The sequence below is a fragment of the Bemisia tabaci genome, chromosome 6, assembly GCF_918797505.1.
Source record: "Bemisia tabaci chromosome 6, PGI_BMITA_v3".
NCBI lineage: Eukaryota > Metazoa > Arthropoda > Insecta > Hemiptera > Aleyrodidae > Bemisia > Bemisia tabaci.
In genome coordinates, this window is record NC_092798.1 from 4,169,692 (window position 1) to 4,196,006 (window position 26,315).

The window sequence follows — 26,315 nt, forward strand, 5'->3', positions numbered from 1 at the left end:
GCAGCGAACACCTTAATAATCGATTCTTTACCATAGGTTTAAATGGCATAACAATCGATATATCGCGATTCACGCCACGCCACTGGTCAAGCGTTAATAGAAACCCTCATCAATTATTAGAATAGTGTTCTGCCGTGCTGAGAAGAATGCCGTATGAACATTCGAGAGTTGCAAAAATTTCCTCGATAAAATGTTCATTTTTTAGGAAAGTAATGAATAATTTTCCTTGAAATTCTCAGGAAATTTATGTGAATTTGCTAACAAAATGATCCGAAAAATTGAGAGGAAAATATTCATAATTTTACGAGGAAATTTGTGTTTCATTAAAGAAAATTTGGCAACGCCTGAAGATTCATACGGCGTTTTTCCTTAGCGCGGCAGTGTTGGCTGCACATCGCCCACTTTAGTGTGTGTAACACAATCGATACATATCGAAACCTCGCTCAGAATCGATTGTTCGTGCAGAGTTTAAAATGAGGAAATGCATCATTGCTACTAGTGAAATTTGTCGTTTCCTGGACGAAAGAGCGTAACTCGTAACTCCGTTGCTAAATTTACGTCCGCAAAATGTATTACTACTGGGAAAATTTTGGCCATTTCCGACTGAAAATTTCGCTGCTTTTTCTTGTGAATACCTCTACGCGCGGAAATTAGTGAAATTTTGGAAAGACATTGCGCAGTCAGTCGTATTCTCGTGAGAGATTGAATTAATTGAGCCAATTTTGCAACAGTGGAATGCAGTTACGTTCCTTCGCTTGGGAAAGGACAAATGTACTGCATTTTGCAATTTGGACCTATACATTCTGGCTCATCAGAAAAAACACTTATGTGCATAGGGAAACCAATGGCACATGCGTTGTTTTTAAACCGGGCCAGAATCTATAGTTCCAAATTGCAAAATGCAGTCCAAATTTTCACTGCTGGTGGAACAGCGCAGTGTGAGGAAAGAAATGCAAAGAAACGCGTTTCTTTAATACCGTTGACATGACTAAGTGGCATGTAGCCCAGAGGCAGGGGGTTTCAATGGGTCTGGACACCTCCAGCTCCCCACCCCTCCCCATTTGATGGGAAAACTGTACAGCAAAAACCTTAAGTTCTCGTGATTTTATGGAATTTTTAATCCACCGCCTACCCCCAGCATGAGGAGTTTTGATTTGGGTTCCCAGCCCACTCCCTCCAGGAAAATTTTTAGCTACACCAAGGGACAACATTTGGACTGCATTTTGCGATCGGGAACCAGAATTTCTGTCTCAGTTTAGAAAAAACGCATGTACCATTGATTTCCCCGAGCACATAAGTGTTTTTACCGACGAGCCAGATTTGTTGGTTCCGAATTGCAAAATGAAGTCCAATTAAGTATTGTCAATTACGCCTGACGTTGCCGAATTTCTTCTTGGGACACATTTATTTTTTAGGAAAGTTGCGAGAGCAATTTTCTTTGAATTTTTCAGGGAATACTTTCGAGTGCGAAATTGATTCATTCATACCAGAGCAAAAGAGTATGATCTAAAAAAAATTGCAGAAATAAATGCCGAATCATGTCAAACCAAATTCGAGTTGTGGCTGCTTGAAGCTTGCACTTCAAAACACCTAGTTTCGAGGAAAAGCTCCTCAAAATTCTAATCTGCTATGTTCCGAGTTCCGAGTACAGAATGCTATTCACAACGCAATTTAACGCCTTCCATTTATAAAAAACTGAACCAAGCTGCTTTGTAACTTAAACCGAGGGACACTATATAGAGAATTTTCCCTTCAAATCTCGAAATCAAATTTTCTGACCCAACTCAACAAAAATTACTCTTGTCGGTGCATGCTAAGCACTAACACCGTACGACACTAATGTATTTTGAAAAAAACACCATGAGAGCATTCAAAGGTTACCAAATTTCTTCTGTTAGAATATTGTGCTCAAAATGTTATGAAAACTTTCCTTGAAATTTGCAGACAAATTAGAATAGATTAAAAACTCTTTGAAAGAGACAAAGTGGAATAGTTACCTAGACATAAAGGAAAACTGCATTTGTCTTATTCCAACTAATCACCTGCACCCACACCGCAGCAACAGTTTCTCACACCTTACATCTCAATATCGTCACCTTCCGGCCAAAGTATCACAAGCACCATGCGCCATTAAAAATTTCTGTCGCCATTTTATTTTTTACAGAGAAATTTTTGGTTGAATCTGTTTGAAAATTTCAATGAATTTTAACGGCAGCACAAAGAAAAGTTCGTGAAATTTTCGTACAGCTTTGTTGAACAATTTCTCTGTAAAAGAATTACCCAAACACCGGTGGAAATTTTTAAACGTCGTATGTTGCTTGTGATGCTTTGACCGGAAGGTGACGATATATGCTCCCATCGCTCATGTCAATCACAGATTTTATCTCCATGCTGAACTTTTCATTGATGGCATGCTAACTTCGCTGGCAGTTATTCTCAGGTACATCCAAGCACAATCGCTTCTCCAATCTACAGATTTTTATCAGCACAAATTCTGGGAAGTCTAGCTCTTCATATATATGGTTGTCTTTTCCAGCTTGAAAGGGTAGTTCATGTGGCTGGTGAAAGCAGTCTACCCTATTTACATCCCTAGTGACATCCCGCAAGTGCTAGCATTCACTTTGCTTCCGTAAAAATCTGACAGCTGTGTTCAAGGGAATCATGAATTGGACTCCTCCCATGACAGGAAACCCCTCCCTTCTTCAAAAATGATATGCTCTTCAAAGTCTTTGGACACAACTTTGTCTTGTGTCATTTAATCCTATCAAGAAAATAATCTGTTGCTGAATAACAGCCAGGCAAGCTTCACAATACAGTTGGGGAGAAAGCCCTTCTGTTCCTTCAGTCCCTGTCAGTGATAACTTTCCTAGAGCTTGAAATGGAGTTTGCGTGGCTTTTCAGAGTTGCGATAAATTTGTCCCACTAAGGCTAAAATAATGCTTTGGTTAAGCCATCATTACCCTACATTTCCGAAATGTGTTTGAGATGTAGCATTGCAAAATGGTAACAGAATTCACTGGTCAATGCTCCAAACGGATTCGATTTGACCAACAGTTAATGAACTCTAAGATGCAGATATTTAAGGTATCTGAAAGAGCTCTGGCTGAGAACAGCAGCAAAGAAGAATATTATTGTGGGTGGACTGTATTGACAGCTTGGTCATCAAATGAATTCTCCTTCTTCTGGAAAAAAAAACAAGTAAACAAATCAAGTATGGAATCAAACGGTCCTAACCTACAAATCTCCGAGTTGATAAACTGATAACGTGCAATGAGAGTTATGACAATAGGTAATTGCTTACCGATTTATAAGAAGCAAGGAATAATACACAATACACTTGGCACGCGAATCGCACAGAAAACGAAGCCTTGAAAGCACCAAGACTCACTTTTCGCAATTTACGAGGATGGCAAAAATCGCGAACTCCGAGAAAAACCGTACTGACTGCCGAAGAAAATCAAAACAAAACAGCGAACACTCATTTCTTCGGCGTTGTCAAATGTATATTCCAAAGACTCCTTTTCTTACTGTCTCAATGACCCTTGAGACTATTCTGTTCTTCAATTGCTCTTAGGTAGAACATTTTTTACGTCGATTTCTACTATTTTAGTCAATTAACCCAGAGGACAGTGATTGGAACTCTTGTCATCACCGGTAACACATCCCCCAGAGCTACTTGCTGGTAGCTGACTATCTGACAACGGAGAGAATGAGATGACTAAGACGATTCTTTCAGTGTTGCCAAAGCTTCTGAAAATATTTAGGACATCGCCTTCTTATTTTCTGGGAGATAAAACTTGGTAATTCCGGTAATATTGGAGAGATTGCTGATTGCAGTTTATATATAACTAAAAATTATGAGTTAGGTATCCCTGCCTGACAAAAATTTTTCCTGAAGACTAAAATTCTTCCCAGGGGCAGCGTATTGTCGATGGCGCAAGTGCAACACCACATACCTCTATTGCGATATTTCTTCTGCTCCTAATAATGTTTTCAGAAACAGGTCAAATTTTAAGCTTGAAATTCATACAAAATATTCTGCCGACAGAGACGAAAAATCAAGGAAATTTTCATGAAATGCAATGTCTGGTTTACAAAGGAAAAAATCAAGTGTAACAGAAAGTCTGCAACGTTGCAAACGGAGATACGTGGTTACGCACTTTGGCCATCCTCATATAAAACTTCAGAAGTTCTGTTGTTGTATTTTATAGTATCAAATTTTCTTTGAAATTTTGAAGGAATGAGACAAATTAACAAAAAATAATGGGCAAAAGTGTTAGTCACAAGGTTTATAATTTGATCATCATTGAAAAAATATAAAAATATAAAAAAATTTGAAACATTGCGATAAACGGAGTCACTTTCTTGTAAAAATTATGATTGTCTGTGCATTTAAAAAGAAGAATGTTTATCTTCTTTTAAGAGGGGGCAAATATGATTGAAATATTGCTCAATTCTTGTAACAAGATTTAAAAAACTTACTTCCAATGCTGGCTTGCTAACAGTATTTAAGTAAACCTGTCTTCACATGATCAAATTAAGCTTTTCAAAAAAGGTGATTGATGGTACAGCCTTTCATGACTAGCCGATCAGAGAACAAATTTTGAATACCTTCAATTCGACTACACTTCAGCAGACAGGTGGATTTAAGGATGAGGCAAAAATCTTAGTTCCTTATTGCGAAAAATAGTTATATATACAGTTAAATATACAGCAAAATATACAGTTGACAAATTAAAGACAAAAACAGCATAAGGATTGACTTCCATCAATACAATGCTGGTTTGAGACTTCATTCCCAGCCACCTCCTGGTTTACGAAAAGGTGGAACTGAAATCACAGGATTAATTTTCATCCAGTGCCATATGTATTCCATTCTGTCTTGAAAATCAGATGATCGCCTCTCAGGAGAATAAAAGGCTCATCAGATTTTACTTGTGGCGGACAAAAAAATTACGAGACTCCTGGTCCACATGAATGGACTGAAAGCCACAGATCTGACACTGCATTGCGGGTGTGTAATACTACCTCCTATTGCATATTATACAGGTAATAATACATAGACTTAAAATGAAGACATTCATACAGGTTTTAATACGTGGACTTAAAATGAAATATTTTAAGATAGGTTTATGAGATGGATATGAGATGGGTTCATCTATTTTTTTTTCTTCCATTTCTTCTCGAGTGTTTTGAGAACTTCTTCAAAATTATTTGTTAAGTTCTCCTTCTGCTCAGCATGAGTTTTTTCCTGCAAAAAAAAAAAAAAAAATTAATAATTAAATAAAATAATAAAAAGGGCTTTAATTAAGTAAAACACCTGTGGAGAGAACTAACATTATTCCTCTCCTACCAATTCTCAAACAGCCCTCATGGCTGATCTTACACTTTATCTCCTGGTCCCCTTCCACTCAACCCCAGGAGAACTTCGCCTGAGACCATTTAGCTCAGGTTACCTAGCTAGGAATTGAACCCAGGACCTTCTGAATATAGGATCAACGCTTCAACCACTACACCACTGAAGGCTGACGACTACCCATCATAATATCGATGGTGGAACTACCAGTCCATGTAATCCGGTTTGCGATGTTGCAGACTTCCTGTCATACTTCATGGAAAACTTCTGCGATTTTTCTTCTCTGAGCAGAGAAAACTTTGTAAAAACTTCAAAGGATGATATTAATTTTTTTTCCTTCAAAAAAAAATAAAACCGTAGTAGAGATTTTTAAACCCCACAAACGGGATACGTGGTCTGGTAGTTTCACCGGCAATATTTATAATCTACACCTTTGGATCGGATCTTCATCGGAGGTTCCTGTATTGACTTGGTCATAAGGAAAATTATGATGATCTATTTGCCTTCATAAAACATACTATGCATCTTTTTCTGAAGATGTCAAATCAATCAATTAATCAATGGGCCAGTTGCGCTGGTAACAGAATCCAGTTTTGATGCTTAATTCTTGTAAATTAGCTAAAAAGAAGAAAATCTGTTCAGACAGCAACTTTCTAGAGTGAATATTAACCGAGATATCGTCCTTTGAGGTCAGGTTTTGGACGTCATGTACCGCGGTCGTGCATAACATGGTATGTACTACCTCAGTGGATGACGTCATAAATGGAGTCTTTCAAAACACAATATCTTGGTTAATATTCAACATAAAAAGTTGCTCTTTAGACGGATCTTATTATTTTCAGTTCAAAACTTGATTCTGTGACCAACGCGACTGACCCATTAATCATTAACATAAACATTGTAGATTCATGGGCTCAACCTAGCTAGATTCAATAGGGGTAACCCCACAAGAGAGATATAAAGGGGAATGGTTGACATAGTTTGACATAAAATTAAGTTGCCTATTAATTTTATGCTGAACATAAAAATAACTGATAGGTAAGATTATGTAGAGAACAAAGATTTTATGCTACATCCTGTTCTTACAGAAAAAGTGCGTTTACAATACAGACCCAGCGGAAAAAATTCCAGAACAAAAATTCCAGTGCGCAGAGAACAGAAAATGAAAAATGTTTTGCATTATTTTCATTGCAAATGACAGGATTATTTGAATTTTTTTCCTTCAGATATGAATCATTTAGCTAGCTAAAATTGCAGTCCTTACCAATACCTCTTATTCCTCTTTTCACTATTCAGTATAACTCATAGCATTGAGCCCCAAACTAGACTGAAACTCACCGATTGAGTAGACAGTGCTGACTATTTCCTGATTGAAGGTTTTAAGGGTTTTTACATTTCCTGTCTTTTTTTATGAAATCGCCTGACTTGTCCCGGATTTCCCTGACAATCTCCTGTTTTTCAGGTTTTTCAGACCTGCAGACACCTTACAAAAATTCTAGTGAGAACTAAAATCTGAGACTCTGTATAAAGTTTTAAGAGAAACATGTGATGAAAAGGTTATCCATGACAAACTTACTTTAGCACAGTCAAGAGTTGAGCAACTGTTGCTATCCACTATAAAGGCATCCAAAAATTCATCACAAACAGGGGATAGAAGGGAACAAAAAAAAGGCTAAACAGCATAGAGAAAACGTCCGCCAGAATAGTTGAGGTAAATTTTGAAAAAGTTGCAAGTTCCTTACCAGTGATTGCAAAATACTTCCTTGCAACATGAATAATAGCTCCTCTAACGTTAGTTCATTTTCTGTCTTCTTTTTTTTAATAAACAGACATGAGCTTTGATGAGATTCGTGTTCTTTCCTGCAGAAAAAAGAAAAAAGAAATTGTAAACACCAAAACTGCTTTCACCAAAACTAGATCAACTATTCCAACTTGAAGCAATTATAATACTAGCCAAGTCAAAACTAAAATGTGACTTATCCAGCCAACTGCTCACGGAGTTTAAGTATCTGACTCAATCATCAATGACACAGCGCACAAGATTCAAATTACGGATGAACAGACATATTTCTGGCCTGCTGATGATTAAAGTATGTCTACTGGTACCAGGTTATCAAATGGACCGCGTTAAACCGAAAGGAACCAAGCCACATCAGCTACTGCCAAATTTAATAAGACAAGTTGATTTTTTTCATGAAAACGGTTGTGCGTATTTTTGTGCAAATTTCAGTAAATTTTCTCCATAGTACGACGCAAATTCCCTTAAATTTCCAGAGGAATCCGCACAAACGATCTCTTGTAAAAAATTAAATTGCCCCGTTAAATGGAAATAGCTGATGTGGCTTGGTTCCTCTCTGTTAAACTCGGTCCAAATAGAGTTGCTTTTTCATTACCTTTTCTTCACATCACAAGTATTTTGAATTTTGAGAAAAGCACATTATTAAAATAAAAAGAAAGTATAATTGGAGAGTTTAATGTAGGGATGCTAGAATAATAAATTGAAACAGTAGAAATATAATTGAAATTCTATAGAAACAAGATACAATGAATTGTACAGAAAAATTTCAGAACTAAAAAGCTGCTTTTTAAGGTTCATAATGTATTTACTTTCTACACTTTATCACAAAAAATCAGTCTCTATACTGTGCTCCTATACTGAGCTTTCAGAATCTGACTTTTCCCTCACCAGGGCCATAGACCATGGGTGCAGAAAGTTTCACACTTTCCCCAAATTTTAATGGACCACAAAACAAGGTTCGTACGAATTTGGCATTTTAGGACATGCTTACTCTTTAAAATTCATCGTAGAGCATGATTCAAGCACTGAAAATTACCGAAGTTGATCGTGCACTATGACGATTTTCGTAAGCTTCATAATCGAGTGATTTTCCTTCACACTTCAAAATCCCTTTTATGGCAGCCTTCACATTTTTATGGCGACCCAATCGATTGTGGAAGTTGCACCCAAAAGTCCACACTGAATTCCTCCTCGTTATGTAGTTACAAGTTGATAAATGAGTAGATTAACCTTACCATGGATCATCATTGATCTCCCAACCATCCAGCTCTTTCAAGCAGATAAAGCACTTGACAAGGCCCGGCTCTCCTAGGGGGTTAGGCTGATAAAATCCTGCTTCAGCCATCTGGAAGCCAAAAAAAACAAACAAATTGTGATTCCTGTTGATAACACAATAGGCCTGGGGACAAGGTATGAATTAAAGCATTGCATAACTTGTTCGGGCTTCAAAATTTTGAGAGGGAATTGAATCACCAGGGTGTCTACTAAAACAGGCTGACAAAAAATCAGTACTTTTACAGTACTTTTTCAGTACATTCCCAAGATTTACGGTACCTCCTCAACAGTAAAAATTCAGTACTTTTTCAGTATCTCCCATTAACGAAATTCGAAAAATTTCAAAATTTACACTTCTAGCTCAAATTGCCACAAAAATGACAACAAATTCAAAAAAATTCCGGGCCTTCTTGCAGAATATATGCACTTTTTCAGTACTTCCGGATCGCCCTTAAAAAATCAGCACTATTTCTGGACTTGTAGACACCCTGATCACACAACAGGAAATTTGGAAATAAATTCTTCAACAAAATATGAGTGCTTACAATTGAAATATGTTGGATGGCAAAAATACAAATGGCGTCTTTTTTCCATACAAATTAAAAAATTTTCAAAAACTGATTACACCTACTTAGATGACTTACTTTTATTCTTTACGGCCCACCCGAAATGGCCCAAAAGAATAAAAGTAAGTCATCTAAGTATAATCAGTTTTTTTAAAAAATTTTAATTAGTATAAAAAAAGTGTTCATAGTGCCGATAAAGTGTTAGAAAAATTGTGTAGTATGCTACAACATAGTCGCAAAGTAGAGAAATTTCTGAGCCCCTTGTCCCAAAGTGCGTACTGTTCCTTGCTTCTTGCAATCTGGCATTTGGCTCCGTTGAATCAAAATATTCTAGACAGTGTTGGTGACGTAGCCAATTTGCCTTGAAATTCAGTATAAAACTGAACTCATTCTAGAGATCAGGTTTCTTCTTTGAGTTCCTTGCCGAAGTGTGGACCCAGCACTATTTTTACACCTTGTTACTAACAGCGATCTGTTCTTAGTGAAATATTCTAGTGACCATCCACTTTCCAAGGTGAAAGGCAGAAAGAAAAAAATAACATTATCGATACTTTTGAATATTAACTTTTAATCTAGGCATGCTGACATTTGCTGTGAGCACCAGCACAAAATGGAATACTTTTTGCAGCTCTAGATGTTGGAATGAACTCAAGTAAAGTATTAATTTCCTTCACATGCAAATATTTTAGTAAATGAGTCTGGTGTTTTTTTCATTTTTTTTGAGAGAGAGAAAAAACTTTGGGCTTGAGAGGAAAAAAATTGTACACCAGAAAAGTTTCTACCGAAAATACTAAATTGTACAGATTGTGCTGAGTTGTTAACTAAAAAGAGTATTATTCTACTTTTTTACCTTAAAAAAGCTTCATTGATGATTGCGATTTGAACTTGCGAGAATGGGAGGTCAGCCATTTCAGCTACTGTACAACAATTTTACTGTTGGAACACAGTATAAGTGGGCAAAAATAGAAAGTGTTATTACCTTACTAGCACTGCATGGAGCATCATTGCCAAACTGCCATTTCTTGTAAGTCTCAAGTCGGTCTTCTAGTAGACAAAAGTTGATGGAATTAAAAATCGAGTTCATATCTGCCATCTGTAAAAAAGAACCTTTCAATGTAGTGAACAAATATATTGAATACAGAACCAAACACACTACTGAACAAATGGGAGAAACATAGTAGCATGACGTGAAAATAACTTTGTCTTGGGAAGTCAATCAAAGCAACATTTGAATAGAATTTTGATCATTTTGGGGCGCTTAACTTCTATTTAAATTTTTTGAAAGTCGGTCTTTTCTTTCTGACAATACTTGAGTAATTTAAATTTGAAATACCTTTCACTACATGTGCACTTTAACATAAATTTAGTCACGGCCTCCAATAATCATGAGCACTTTAGCATCGGAAAAATGCTTGAGTGATAACTCGCGTTCCTCAGGAAAGCATGAGAAGAATGTGGGATCGCAGTGTCCTTAAACAATTGATAGGTAGATCCGTGCAAGTCAATGGGGGAAATTTTCTTGGATTTCCAATTCCTTCATGGATTTTGAGCGGTGCTGGAAATGTCATAAATAGGACTAAAAACTGTATACAGCGATCTGTTTCACTCAAAATGTCATTTAACTGCGCTCTTGGGTTTTCAGATATCTATTATTTGTCAGAGTTACTTCAATACTTAAATGAATGTTGGACTAGTTGCAAGAAAATAAAGACCTCAGGACATTGCCACTAAAGCTCGCGCATCATATGTTGAGACAAACGTCAAAGTATTGTTCATGTCACCATTCACCGGTGGTGCCACCTGACTACATGTATTAAGCTGTTGAGTGGTGTGAATTCAGAGCTTATCGGAGATTGACGTTTGTCTCAACATGCGATGCGCGAGCTCTATGAATCTAGACTTTTTCAGATTATGGCCCGTGGTTGTTTTGTCCACTAAAGCGCCCAGCAAAACAGCATAGTGAAAACTGAGAGACAGATCATGGAGAAGCCAAGAAAGACACCCTTTTGACATGAATTGATCTAATACTCAGCTTGTAAAGGTGTGATACATCAAATGCCGGATGGAGCACTCGCAGGGCTCCTACTGCCGATCCTCCCCAGGATCGAAGGAATTCTTGTCTTGAGGTAGAAGGAGACTACGTAAAATCGTGCAGATACTAATAATAAAAGCAATTTCTAACGGTAGGTTCCGCTTGCACAGGAAACGGGAGCTCAAACCATGCGCAAACCTGACAAGAATGAACTTCTTCGACATGGCAAGAAGAACATAAACAAAGCAGTACCTGAGGGAAGGATGGGCCAAAAACTATGATAGCTGTGAGAGTGGTGATACAGCTGATACTTACCGTGATAAAACATACAACACACACAATATTCGAGAGGAAATTTGGAGAATAATGGGCAAATCATTAATTTTTAACACTGGGAAATGTGAAAAGACGAAACACACAGTTCAAATGATAACAGATGCGATGGCTGTTGACTTTCAGCCGGATGAAACCGGTGGGATCATTTGGCGCCGAAACACCCGAAGTAACACCAACACCAAAACTGGACAAATGATGACAGGTTGATTCTAAAATGAGGTAATTTAAACTAAAAACTGAAGAAATTTATTTTTCACGTTTGATATTTAAAAATTGATGGTAAAGAGACGCAATAAAATGCGCTTAATGAATAAGAGAGACCATTAATTCAGTGTATTTCAGCAAGAATGTGACAATACAGTTGGCATTACCTCTGCCAATTATGATTGCCGAAAACGCGCCAACATTTAAATTGTCGCTCAAGGGTCCGACTGAGCGCATGTAAGAATTATGTTATGGGTGACCGTTCTTCTCAATTTTAAGAGAGCACCAAGAGCATAGGCGGTTCTACAGTGGTGAAAATAGAGTGCAGAGACCAAAACCGTAGAAGAGGCTATGATAAAATACAAAAATTGGGAAAAAGTCTGAGGGAAATACGCAAAAACTTGGTATTTTTACTTTGATGATTCTTGAAATTCTTCCCCTTGCTTTACTATGCAGAAAGTACTTTTTAACCAATGTAGAAACGACCGGATTACTGCTTTAACAGATTCTATGCTAAGCTATTTTCACTGAAAAAAAAAACTTCGGCAATTAATTCAAATTCTTCTCAACAGAATTCTTGCTGATTGCGGTGTTTTACAACAATTTCACTTTTTTTACCGCAAAATTGTTATCTTCATGGAAATATTTGCTACTTATTTTCTACATGGAGAAAACTTAGTGAGAAAGACAACGACATCTCTGAAAAATCAAAATTTTACAGTATCGACCATTTCCAAAACAATTTTGTTTCATTTTTAAAAATGTTATGTTCCTCATTAAAAGAATCATAGGTACAATCTGAGTTTAGTCATCTCTGAGTGTTTTTTTGTTGAACTTTTACAGAACTTAGCAGCAGTTTTTAATAGATTTTTACGAAGTTACAAACTTAGAGAACTGAAAATAAATCTTTTCTCTTCGTGATTGCAGTCATGTTGCTTTAGAGTAAAAGTGATTTTTCTCATCAAATTTGCATGCTCGACTCATGAAATCCGAAAGGCTCTACACATTTTAGGAACAGCCCTTTAGAGTGACATGACACATTTGATTCAATTTTTTATTTTTACAGCACTTATGCTGTTATTAGCTTGATGAATTTTTAAGAGAAGGCTGGTAAGCCTCTAAACCATAATCCTTGTTTCAACTGATTGTCAGTGTTCAGTTATTTATGTAACTTTGTAAAAATCAATTAAAATCTCCTGTTATGTTCTCTAGAAATTCAACTTGAAGAACTTAAAATTGATTAGACTCACAATCAGATTATATGATTTTATTACGTATTTTCTCCTTGTGAGTATTTCAAAATCCTTACTGATTGTGAGCTGCACATAGCAATGGTAAAATAAAAAAAGAAATAGAGGAAAATCTTGATTGCAATATTTTGAAATTTGTCTTCTTGTTTTGTCTTTGCGATGAAATATAAACTAATTTAGTACTTTTGTCTTCAAAATAAAGCATTTGGCTACGGTAAGCAACAAAAGTTTATGATAAAATGGTCCGGCTCATACACAGGATGGATAAGTAGAGGGTCAATAAACAATTTCAACAAACTTTTAATGCTATGTTCTTTTATTATTTCCGTTTTGCTTTTAAGGCATTTAGAGTGATTACAATGATAGAGTCTATTCATAGACAGAAGAGATGGCAAGGGTGGCCACATTTTGTAAAAAATCAATTCATCAGGATTCTCAAGTAGATAAAATAAAAATAATAAATTGAGAAAATTGATGATTGTGTGAGTAAATTGGGAGCAAAAGTAAGTAAAACGATGTAAAATTATGTAAATAATAAAGGACTGTTTTTTTAAGGGATTAAAGGTAGGTTTCGCTTACTTTAATAAGTTATTAAATGTTTGATCGCTGTGGACCGCAGGGCAAGTAGATGCTCAAACATCACATGGAAAAAAGGTTAAATTTAGAACTTTGAGCATAAAACCTAAGATTGTGAACAATGATGAAGGGATTAAGAGAAATGAACATCCAATTGAGATGGTGAAAAATACTTAATTCTACAATGATATTAAAATACAATGGAAATGTAACTGGTTTAAAATAAATACACGAGAAATTATCTTCTAGACACCGCATAAAAAACCATTACAAGACAATACGACAAAAAATGAAAATAAAATAAAAATTTAAAAATCATAGGAGAAATTACTGATCACAATTATCTTATGACTTTGTACTTGCTACAAAAAAAAAAAAAAAAAAAAAAAAAAAAAAAATCAAGTCAATTGGGTAGAAAGACAATCTAAGGACGAGAATAATCAATTTATTCTTTAAAAATAATTTGGAAATAACACAATAATCCACGGAGTCTTTTGAAAGGAAAATGGTAAAATAGAGGAGTTTAAGTTAAATTTTTTTTTAAAATTACTTGTTCAAAGGGTTACAAATGTTTCCTTTCGGTGTTGAAAAGAGGACGCAATTTGGTGCTGACTCCTCTGTGATCTCTGTTTTTTTCGCATGATTCAATGAAAAATTTTCAAAATGCCATCTTCCGCAGTGGTACATAACATGTTATATTTTATTATGATTTCCAATCTTGGTCTCGACACTAGTCTTGCCACGTAACCATCTTAATTTTGCGTGTAGCTGATTCATAAGAAAAAAATTGAAGAAATCAGGACATATTTTGGTGTAGTAAGAAGACCTTGTCATCCAAATAAAGAAAGATTACAATGGCTAGAGTCGAAAAATGCGTCTCTACAAGTCGATTTTTACAAATTTCTGTTTGATCTCCTATTTTTGTAAGAATTACAACCAAAACGTTTTCCCTGTTATTTTTTGAGAATACTAATGGATGAACCAAGGAAATTCACCGAAATATTCAGGAAAATTACTGATTACTTTCTTTTAAAAAAATTAAACATGAGCGGACACTTGCAAAGTCACAGTCTGCCATACGCATTTTTCAACTCTGACAAATAAAATCTTAAATAATGTTGACTGTAAAAACAAATAAAGCATCTTGATGTCTTCTGAATTATCCTTAATTTCTCAGACTCCGATAAAATACAATTATGTTACTTACACAATTGACTCATTAAAACACATGCAAGACATTTTTGCCCACACATTAATCAAGGTATAGTAATCAGTTACACAAAATAAAATTGAAAGAAAAAAATGTACACCAAATAATAAAAAAATAAATAACAGACAAAAAATAGATTAAAAATAACCAACAAAAAATTAACAACAAGCAAGGCAGAGAACCTCCAGACTAACGCACACGTAGAAATGCACAATTGTGACAGTGTGATGAGTACTCAATGCGTCATCAATTTAAACCATTTTTTACAACACTTTAAAATTCAATCTTTATCTCTTCACTTAATAGATAAAGCACAAAAACATAGCTTGGGCCTGAGAACACAAAAACAATAGAATAAAAAAGTGAAGAGTGGGTAAAACAAGGCTAAAATATTAAATCACTAGACAAGCACAAACTTTCAAGCCCTCATAGGCTCATTTTCAGCTGCACAAAATAATGGAAATTTATAAAATATTGTGTGACAACTCGATCCCAGTTTTGATAATGCAACCACTGGAATTCATGGTCGGTCATCGAATACCCGTGGTTGCGTTATCACAACTGGGATCAGGTTACCATTTAATATTTTATAAATTTTCATCGTTTTTAGCATAAAAAAATGAGCCGATGATGGCTCTAAACGTCCTACCTTCTTAGTGTTTCTATATTTTGGGCTTTTTTACCCATTTTCTATTTTTTAATTCAGTTGTAATCACGTGATTGTACTTTGAGAATTTAAGTCAATGGTGAAACTGCAGCAACACAAAAGTCTATTCGTGACTTTGCATGCTTCCTGTTATACTAAATTTTAAATTGGAAAAATAGCCAATGACTTTTCTTGACAAATTTCCTGACTTTTTTTGTTTTCTATGTGACGAAGAGTCTATGGAAATTTCAAGCAATGCCGTTGGTTTATTTTCTCCTGATCAAATAAAATGAGATTGGAACTTTTAAGAGACCGCAAATTAGATACATACACTTGCAGTTACACTGTCAATGTTGATGACGAAACTGAAAGAATGCATGTTGTTTACAGTGTTTCAAAATCTCCGCTCCAATTTTTCCTTTCTATTTTTCGAGAGAAAAAATCAACATTGTTCCATGAAGTTTTCGTAGAATTTTTTTGCTCGGAGAGGAAAAACCACAACAATTTTCTGGGATTGCCATTCAGTATTTTTCCATTTAAAATAAAAAGTACATACGACAGGATGTCTGCAACGCTGCAAATTGAGACACGCGTTTCTGCAGTTTCACCATTGATATGCCAAAACGCTTCAGTCTTCTTCAGAGAGTACTTCCTGACTTTATTTTTTTCTAGCCTTCTATACAATAAAACATTAAACACCTTAAACGCCGCAATAACCTTAATTGGCATTATAAACGTTATTTTCTATTGCAAATTTTCCTTGATCATCAGAAAAGAGGGATCCAGTTGTCTTCTCTCACAAAACTTAGAGAGAGTACCATTTGTTTATTATTTTTGAAGCTATTTGAACTTACATTTTGATCAAAGTTCACCATAAAAACTTCTTGAACCTTTTCTAGCGCAGTTTCTCCTTCCACCATTCCCCTTTACTGCATTTCTCTTATGAGGAAGGGGTCAAAAGGACGCATTTCGAGAAAGGGGTCAAAAGGACACATTTCAAGGAAGGCAGGCTTCCCTTACCCATTCATTCCCCAACAGATGCCTAAGACCATGCGTCTCTGAATGAAAATTAGTTAAATGAAAATTTAGAGAAGTAACAAAAGCAATTTTAGAGTAAAATGAATCCTTCCCTTGGAAGGCATATGATGAGAAAAAAATTAACCTGTCGTTTTTTCATCGCAAATTTTCAGTTTGCAATGTAAGAACATTGAAATCAACAATCAATGCTGGCAAATTTTGCGGTGATTTAAAAAATCAACTTATTCACAAATGCCGTTTACATGATGATGTCATTAGCATGAAGTCAGAATTAACTGGCAGCTGAAGATCTGCTTTAAAGTTTGTAAAGTGTCCAGCGAAAGTCAAAATAGAGTTTCTGACTCCTCTTTTCCAAAACACGCAGGTCATATTTCTTTTTCCAATAAATACATCCCTCACATTTAATAAAGTGCAGGATCTGTTCCAAATGCTATGAATTGGCCGAATGAAAATTAGTATCCCAAATTTCAATAGACCAAGGCATAACATACTCTGGCGTTAATTCATGCTTCCAAAACTTTGGTGTGTTGGAGCAGATTGATGCAAACAACTTTTACTAATAGAAAATCACTAATTTGACAGGGACTAGTTTATAGAACAATAAACAAGATAATAATTATGACTAGGAGTCCTGATAGTACTAGTATTGTCATCCATTGTCTCCTATCTGCAAAACAGAAAATTGTTCAAATTAGTCACGGTAAATTCACTTCAGAAATGACAAAAAAAAGCCTAGAATGTACTGTCTGGCACTGGTTGATAATTTCAGAGCTATTTTTTGTTGATTTGCGGAAGTTTTGAACTTCTCCCGCCTGGCAAACAGTGGGCAAAAAAGTTGCAGATACGTTACAAAATCGCTACTGCAACATTGAAAACGGCAGCTGCCAAAAAGGACATTACACCGATACTTTTGTGACGATTCTGAAATGTTTTCACAGACCATTAGCCAAACAGGCTTACTTTTACATCATCTTGTTATATGGCCCGGCACAGGTTAATAATAATTTTCACTCTACGCAAGTCCAAGCACTTAGGAACTTGACTATGGATTGAATTTATGAAAACCAAGTTAAGCAAGATTTTCGAAACTCTATAAAACATTGATTGCCCTGATAGCCGGACATCTACATTTTCCCATGACACAGCTTTAAGTTTTGGAGGCTGACAACAGGTCGTTATTGTTACTATAATGTCATGACTTATGTGTAGTCCTTCTTGCAAGTTTAAGCTAAATATTTTTTAAATCCTGATCTTTATTTTTTTTTCTTTTTTTCTCATCAGAGCCATAGAATGGTAGGAGCAAATGAGGAAGAACAAGTGGGCAGCCAAATTCATTAAGGGACACAACACTCATGGATTAAGAAAAGACAAATTTATGTCTTTTGGTACAAAAAAAAAAAAAAAAAAAAAAAAAAAAAAAAAAAAAAAAAAATTAAAATTAAAATTAAAATAAAAACAGCTAATATTACAAAAATAGAAGAAATTAAAAGCGATAGGAAGGATCTTACCATTAGAAATATGCAAGACTTTGGAGACTTTTTTCAGAGTGGTATCTAACTTCGATTCAACAACACCCAATTCATGCCCAAAGTCATCCAGCATCCTAAAAGAAAAAACAAATTTGAAATAGCGTAATACTTTTCCTTTACTTACTCCTTCGAGGCATGAATTTGCTTGAGCAGGAAAATTCTTTATAATTGGTTTCTATCTTGAAGAAAATGGTCTGAAAACTTCTTCAATTTTTGACTCGGAATGATGTTTAATGGAGATATTTCCAAGCCAAATAAGTTTACGCACTATTTATTGACAAGATTTAGTTTTTACTTAAAAGGTTTTAGCACAAATAGCTGCCTTTAAAAATCCAATATCCCATGGAATTTAGACTAAAATAATCATTCCTGCTTGTAAGTGAAGCACCAATAAATTTTCCTTTAGAAGTTCAGATTAAAATTGAAGAAAAAATAAGATTGCCATCACTGAGCTCTGAGATAATGAATTCAATGACATCAAGAAAAGTGCCTTTTTTTAAATCAATGAAATAAAAATAGATGAGTAAAAATTTGAGGTCCTCTCGATTTTGCTTTGAACTTAGGAGAATTTTTTACAGAGGAAATGTTGAGGCCTATTCCCATTCTGGGGAATAATCGTATGCAATAGCACCCATCAATGTTCGAATCCTACCAAAAAATTTAGGGACCATCTAGAGCAGCTTGGTCAGTATTTGAGAGCTATTTCTGCTTTTTCAGAGGCCAAAATGGTTTTCCTAATACGATATTCAATGTGTACCTGATGTCTTTTGAGACTTTAGAATCAGAATTTTTCTAACTTGTTAGCACATTTTCTTTCCTTCTTCTCACTCGCTAGAATACTTTCTAGGGGTTTCTGGTAGGTTTCAGTATCAATCAAAAAAGTCAGTCTGGGTTCAAGAATATTTCCAGCGACATAAAAAACAAGGATAGAAATACTTACACAGCTTGTTCGTCTAATTCTGTGTTGATATGATGGGAGACTGTTTTCAAAGTGCCTATTGATTCTGCAATCATATCAAGCTGCGCATCTTGGGCTGCTAACATGCTACTTTGTTGCCCCAGGCCAGTCAAAAACTGGCGATTAGGACTGTCTAGTTGATTATCCAACCGAGAATATTTGGTTGATGTGTGCGAACTTGCTACACGAACAGGGCTTGTGTCCAGCAGGGGCTGAAACAGTAATAAATTGTATCAATATGACTGAAATAAAGAGGAAAGATTTGCACAGGGCTGGAAGAAAGAGATGAAAATATACAAATCTTAAGATTAAAAATCAAGTCCTACTTAAAAAGTTGCAAATTGGTCCCATAAAGCCCTAAGGACTTTCTTTCACTACTGCAGCACTTCCATGTGGAATTTTACTATAAAACAAGATTTGAAGGGCTTGGAGGACAAGGCGCATAAGTGCAGATTAGCTATTTCGAGAAATACGTGTTTGAAATTTCGAAATTACATGGATCCTTATGACAGAAAGAAAGTTCTAGCCAACTTTTTGATGCTTGAAAATTGGATTTTACCAATACACTTTTCTCAGAATTTATTTCAAACCTAGATTTGGTTGAAATCACTAATTTCTCAATTTTTTTAAAAACTGCACTTATGCGTCTTATCCACCAAGCCCTTCAATTAAGATAGTAGAAAGCGCATGATTTTAGTTGCATCGCGATGCTTGCACAGGTGACGACATTAGAATTAGAATTTGGGAGCGAATAGTCACAGAATATACATTAAGAGATTAAGACTAATTTTACTAGAAATCATTAATACCTCAATTTGTTCAAAAATTACACTTCTGCACCTTGTCCTCCAAGCTCCTCATTTATTTAATAGAATTGAAGGCATTGCATGCACTTATCAGTGTTCCAAACTCAAAAGCTCTTAAAATATGTCTGCCATAGCCCCTAAGAAATGAAGACTCTGACTAAAAAAGGCCTCTAATAAAAATTGCAGCAATTCTAATTTTTAAGATTAGTGATTTTTTGTCAATCGGCACAGAACTGATCCTGTCAAGCAAGCGGTTGCAGATCTTGCGCCATGACATACCGGCACAAATTCAATTTGGCTCCTAAAAAATCTTCAATGGGTTCTGAAAATTGAGCTCGATAGGCCAATGCCAGATAGCTACTTAAACTCAAATGATACGTGTTGATACTCAATGATACGTGTGTGATACGATGTTACGTACACTGGTGCCGAGTCAAGTTTGCCTAGATGTCATTGTCGCTGTTTGTTTTGCCCTATATTACGCTTCTTTTTTTGTTTTATTTTTCTTGAGGGGCTAAACTTTGACCTACCTGCCTGACAATACGATCTTTATCTCTTCCTCTTGCAAAGTTCATCTTGTCTTTCATTCCCTGAAAGAAAAGGGGGGAAAAATTAATAAATGAAAAAAATAAAAACAGCAATTGTAATATATTCAGAATTTTTTCTGAAATATATGAGTAGGACAATTTTGATCATGCAGTGTTCTGAACACTCGAAACTTTTGAATTACAAATGCATTCATTGTTCATGCATTATTGTGCATTTGGTTATTTAAGAAATTTGAGGATTATGTGAGTCAATAGAATTATAGCTGAGCAACAAAGTTAGTTATAGGACAGATGTGAAGATAAATAATCATACCTTGACCTCAGCTCTAGTCTGTTCAATGAACGTTTTCCGGGCACCCAGCTCTTTGGAGTCAATTTTAATTTTGGTAGGATTCTTTTCTACAATGCGTTTGAAAAAGTTAAGGTTGGCTACTTGATTAGTAAGACAGTGAAAAGAGAGGTAGGACGCAATTCCACACGACAAGTTCCATTTCAGATATTGAGAAAATTAATACTGAAAAGGTGTGAGTGTGAGAAGCTTATTTCTCAGGGTATGAAAACATTCAAATTAGAGCATCAGCATACCTGCAGCCTGATTGTTGAAATTTATGTCGGCAAGACCGGGATCGAAAATCGATACATTACACGGCGGCGTAGATATGGCTACGTCTTGTCTTATCTTGCCGACATAGCAAGTTAAAGTTTCAATAATAAGGCTGCAGAACTGATGTTTTGCTTTACATAATGCCAAATTGTTTCTAATAAAGTAGCATCAGGGACGAACATTGATTGTGCTTCTTCTCTTGTGCTGACAAAGGTCAGGTTTCATCTCAACCTATTGGAGGGCTCTGCTTTAATTATTCGCTCCTTTCTTTCCTTCGAAATAATTTACTTTTTTCAAGGAGGGAATTGAATTTAAATGACTTTTTAAGATTGTACTGAGCTCCCTGTTTTCATGTTTGATCAGCTGTTACTACTATTTACTTCAGCAACTAGGCTGATGGGCTAATGATATATGAGTGGGGGGTATGAAGTATACTACTTACAGGTTCTAACATGACTTCCACCAAAATTTTGACCAGTCCTCTTAAAAATACCACAGCACACAAAAAGAAAAAATACACCAAAAACCAATGAAAAAGACAGAAAAGAGACCTGTTGACAGTAGACAAGCTTAATATGTGGGACTAAAAAGAATTCCATCACCATTGGTACTTCAGTTAAAAGAAAATTATCATTTCATTTTGACATACATGTACGAAGATTTCTCGGTAGCGACTCAAAGAAAGAGGACTTCTGATTGAGCATGCCAAATGTTCATGCTCATGTTAGATTTATCTCTCAGTAAAACCTTGGAACTTTCATGAAAGGTTTAAATCAATACCACAACCCTTTTTCAGTCACTTTCAAATGCGAGAGAAATTCAAGAAAATAAATGATGTCTTCCTATATTGTCATCATAATTGATAACAGTGCGTAAATTGTCATTATTTATAGGTAAATATTTAAAGATATGCTGGATAATGTACCAAAGTGAGAACTGGGCGAGTCATGGAAATAATCGCCATAAAAATATAGGTGCCAGGAAAATATTTTCACTGATTTCTTCAGTTTTCCATGAACGTCTCCGTCTTAATAGCCGGAGAAAATGTGAACATGAGATTGTGGATTTCATCTCAAGCAAAGTTACTCAAACTTTTAAAACCTTTGTTTCTCAATATCGTTTAATTTTTTCCTTTACATTTCATATTTTGGATGTTGCGCATCCAGTTTTTCAGATCTTTAAAAGTCTTTTCCGGAGTGGTGTTCTCATATCCAAATGGTAAGCTTGGATTTTAGTCCCTTTTCTTCATGATCCAGTCAAAAGGAAGGAAAATGATCAATCCTAACAGCTTGTTGACTGAAAATTATTCTATGATAGGAGTCATTTTGAGGTCAACATGTAGCCATAAAAAGAAAAGGATTAAAGATAGAAACGGGTTAGAGATAGAAAAGGATATTAATGGTGTCCTCTAGGTCTTCAAGATCCCACTCTATACTACGGAGAGAATTTCGTAATTCTGTAGTTGTCCATTCCAGCTCATCTTTGTGCAGGTTTGATGAGGAAGCTTTGTCTTGCAGTTCAATCCACCTCTGGTACAGACTTCGAGTTTTACTCAGCGCTTTAGATACCTCCCTTAAAGGAAACATCATCTTAATTAGTAGGATGATTTTCAAATCTCTTGTGTATACTCTAAGAGTTTAATATAAGCAAGAATTTTTAATGAAGTATTTTATGTTCCTCTCCTTTGCCTGCCTGCACTGTTAATTTTATGTTCAAGAGCCTCCCATGGCCATAAATTACGTCTTGCTCTAGGGGAACGGTGGAGGAGAGAGGCAAGTTCTCAAAACATCTCTGATGTACTTGTTCCCATGCCATGCGCAAGGGGTTAGTTAGCCGCATTCACATGCTAAACGAAAGTTAGATGGAAGAAAAACAGGGAAAATAGAATTTAGGATAATCACTAGATACTAAACGAGAGAAGAAATTGTTATTACACATTTAAGAAAAAATTGTGATGTAATGAAACACTTTATCCATCACAATGATATAGAGTATTTTTACACTAATTGTCTTTAAATCCTTTAAACACTGTTTACGGATATCATCATGGTCATTGGCATAATGTATGATGCAAAACTTGTACATTAAATGAATGATTAACCTTAATGGGCCTGTTGCAAACTTTTGCTAAAGCAAGAAAAAGAGTTGTTTCTTATAGAAATGGCTAAAAGTTCACGATGAGCGCATTGGCAAAGTCTGAAATGCACTCCTAACTTCATAATCTGCATAAGAAATTTGCGTTTTTTTGAGCTTTCCGCTTCAAAAACGATACTACAGTACAGGTGAACATTTCGTTAGAAGAGTCTTTCCATTCAACCCTTGCGTCATGGAATGTTTTGCTATACTCAACAAAACCGATGCTATCAAAACGGATCTTGAACAACACGAAGAAAACGTGAATGTAAACATGCCAGGTTGTTAACAAATGGTTAGAATCTCGTCCCTGCGCATGCGTTTTGGTGGATTAACGTTGACCATATTGAATATTATGCAGTATTCAATAGTACAGAGGTTGGAAGAAACGACTCTTGTAACGAAATGTTCACCTGTACTGTACCTAGTATCGTTTTCAAAGCGGGAAGCTCAAAAAAACGCTAATTTCTTACGCAGATTGTGAAGTTAGGAGTGTATTTCAGACTTTGCCAATGCGCTCATCGTGATTTTTGAGCCATATTCTACAAGAAACAACTCTTATTTTTGCTCTAACAAAAGTTTGCAACAGACTCATTGGACTACATTTTGCAATAAGGAGCAACTAGTTCTTTTTTCAATTCAGGACCAGCACAGATTGGCAGTGAAACTGTAGTAACAAAATTTTCAATTTGCAGTGTTATAGCCATCCTGCCATCTATTACTATATAAGTGTACAGGAAAATACTCCATGCCAGTTCTTGAAAGCTTCCCTGATCTTTCCAGTTGGCCACACTAAAGATTTCCAGTTCGCCATTCTAAAGCTTTTCAGTAAGCCATAAAAAGTAACCTAGATCTGCCCAACTTCATTCGAATTCAGCCCACTGGATTCAGTCCCAGAAAAATGGGCACGTTTAGGTGCCTTGAGGCTGATCTACATCCTCTTGCCTGGCAGGATCAACCCGTAATGCATACACTCTTGAATACCCTTGGAACGGAAGGTATCACAGTCCGGTTGAACATTGACGGCTGGCATCCATTAGGCATTATGGGTACTGGCTTCAACCTGGGCAGCAATGTCAAGGGTAAAATAACCGCAAACAAAACTGATTGAAAAGGTGGCCAGTACTTACTCTTTGACGACGAAAAACGGGTCCTCGAAAGTCATGTCACTTGAGTGAGGTTACATGGAAAGTTGCGAGTTTCACTTCCACCTAATAACTTCTTTGAGAATAATAATGGAATAAAACCAAAAAGCATTGGTGAGGTTCTGTGAAAGACTTGAGTTGATTAGATGAAAAACCGAAGACTGCTGTTATCATGACATGATAGTGGCACACTCACAGCCATCACAGCAACTGCGAAATGCGCTGCCGAAATTTAAGTAATTCGGGGAAAATTTGTCCATATTTACTAAAGTTCAGCATTCGCTTATCTTGACACTAAATACACTCAATCAAGGGCAATGTAGACCATTTCACTGAATACATCACTAGGCTGCTGCTGAATACTTCAATTCACTCGGAACTTTTGGAACTTAGGATTGATAAAAGATTGTTTGGTTTCTTTCGGGCTCGAGGTTGTCATAATGTGCAAAAAAATAAACAGACAAGTTACCTTTAACACCGCCAGGAGCGCAAGGGTAGCTCATCCAGCATTGCCAAGTTCGTGGCGCTCAAAACGCGCACCGACGCCTACAAACCTAAGGGGCTACTTCAAGCATTGCGCAATGCTTGAAGTATCCACTTAGGTTTGTAGGCGTCAGTAGGTACGCGTTTCGAGCTGGCGGCACACCGCACCACAGCTTACCATAAACTTACACACAATTAATAGGTCAGGGTGTTAAAATGTTGGCAATTTGACATCAAATTCGAAATTAGAGACTCATATTAACATGTATTACGAAACTTTCGTGATCTTTCAGTCATTATCTGACTTATTTCTTCCTATTCAATTTTGGACCATAGTGCGACGCGGGTGAGTGGCGGCTCATGAAATTCTCCCCTGTGCTCTACCGGAGAGCTTAGGAAGAGGGGCAAAATTGAACTAAGCGGGTAATGTTGAATCTTGGTCTGTAAGTAGGGTAAATTAATCGAAGGTATGCTCCTTTGCTACAGACATCCAAAAGTGACGAAATGTGTTATTCCGTTTCGTTTCAGTCTTGGCGTGCAGTTTGAAATAAATGTCGATTTTTTCATTCGATTCTTATTGGTCCAGTCGCTCCAGGCCAGAGGGAGATTGAACAAATAAGAGTCGGGTATGAAAATCTTTTCATTTTTTTTGGTCGTTCTATTGTCGACGCGGGCCTAAGAGAGCACGAAGCGCCTTCTGGGGGTTGGGCTGCTTAGCGGCCGGGGGGTTAATAGTTAATTTATTTTAGGGCCCCCTAGTTAATTTATTTTCGTACAGCGTCAATTCTGCAGAGTCGTGCTTGGCGCTGCTTGGCGATTTTATGTCGGGGGACATAATCATCGATATTCATACCTGAGTGTTAGGTGGGTGATAGATAAGACAAGCTCAAGCCGTGAGGATGTTGATAAGAATCAATTTTATACATGGGCGTGGTCTACTTGCGCAAGAAAATGCACTCAAGTGTAGCTGATTAGTGTCATTTTAAACCCTAAAAGATGCAAGTTTCCGACCACACTTCAATTTTCATCGACGATCGAGTCAGTTCAGATTGTTTCTGGTCGGTCAATTTGATTCCCGCGAAAATGCTTGCTAAAATTGAGCGAAGGGTAAACATAAAACGAGGGGCTTGGAGGACAAGGCGCATGAGCGCAGTTCTTGGAAAAATCAAGATATTAATAATTTTAAGTGAAAATTGTCTTAATGCATATTCTGTGAAAAAATTCGCTCCCAAAATTCCAATTTTTAAGCATCAAGAAGTTGGTTGAACCTTTTTTCCGTCTTAGAGATCCATGTAATTTCGAAACTTCAATCGCGTCTTTATCGAAATAGCAAAAACTGCACGTATACGCCTTGTCCTCCAAGCCCCTCGAATGAATACGTTTCGAAAATCTGCGGAGGTGACTTTTGAACTAATCAAGCAAGTGTACGGTGATGATGCGATGGGCTGGAGTCGGTGTTTTTAGTGACATTCGCGTTTTCTCGAGGGGTGGACAGCAGTGGAAGATGATGAAAGATCGGGACGACCCGCGACTTCTGTGAATGATGCAAATGTGGGGAAAGTTTGTAGGTACACTTGTTAGAGGAAACGCTTGTACTACAATTGTAAAAATTGCAGTAGATTTGGATGTGTCAGGTGGATCAGTCCATCAGAAAATTTGTGGATTGACAAAATCGCCGAGCGGACCAAGAATGTCGCCGTAAAATTAACGTTCTACAAAAACTGATGGATACATCTTTTGAGAAAACTAAAAAGCCTTGTACTCGTGAGAGTATAAGCTTTCCAATGAGCTCCAGCGGGCTGATTATTGAGATTGATAGACA

The 26,315-nt window shown here is 36.3% G+C and overlaps 3 protein-coding genes across 3 annotated transcripts in view; all 3 read right to left on the minus strand.

The window, feature by feature from the left end:
* Positions 1–3,481, minus strand: part of LOC109040476 (WD repeat-containing protein 47) — a 287,658-nt gene extending 284,177 nt beyond the window's left edge. The window contains exon 1 of the mRNA XM_072301256.1: positions 3,302–3,481. The gene's annotated coding sequence lies outside the window, so the exon portion shown is untranslated. The remainder of the gene's footprint in view (positions 1–3,301) is intronic.
* Positions 3,482–4,670: 1,189 nt separating this feature from the next.
* Det (baculoviral IAP repeat containing deterin) lies at positions 4,671–11,500 on the minus strand. The gene is made up of 5 exons (XM_019056457.2): positions 11,343–11,500; positions 9,975–10,088; positions 8,390–8,499; positions 7,099–7,216; positions 4,671–5,251 (listed from the first exon to the last, which is right to left on the minus strand). The coding sequence occupies exons 2-5, from the start codon at positions 10,086–10,088 to the stop codon at positions 5,159–5,161; spliced, it is 435 nt and encodes a 144-aa protein (XP_018912002.1). The 5' UTR covers positions 11,343–11,500; the 3' UTR covers positions 4,671–5,158.
* A 1,612-nt stretch (positions 11,501–13,112) lies between these two features.
* Syx6 (Syntaxin 6) lies at positions 13,113–24,439 on the minus strand. Its single transcript, XM_019056456.2, has 7 exons — positions 23,996–24,439; positions 22,129–22,304; positions 20,442–20,536; positions 20,111–20,170; positions 18,757–18,986; positions 17,796–17,890; positions 13,113–16,954 (listed from the first exon to the last, which is right to left on the minus strand). The coding sequence occupies exons 1-7, from the start codon at positions 24,028–24,030 to the stop codon at positions 16,878–16,880; spliced, it is 768 nt and encodes a 255-aa protein (XP_018912001.1). The 5' UTR covers positions 24,031–24,439; the 3' UTR covers positions 13,113–16,877.
* Between the last annotated feature and the right edge of the window lie 1,876 nt (positions 24,440–26,315).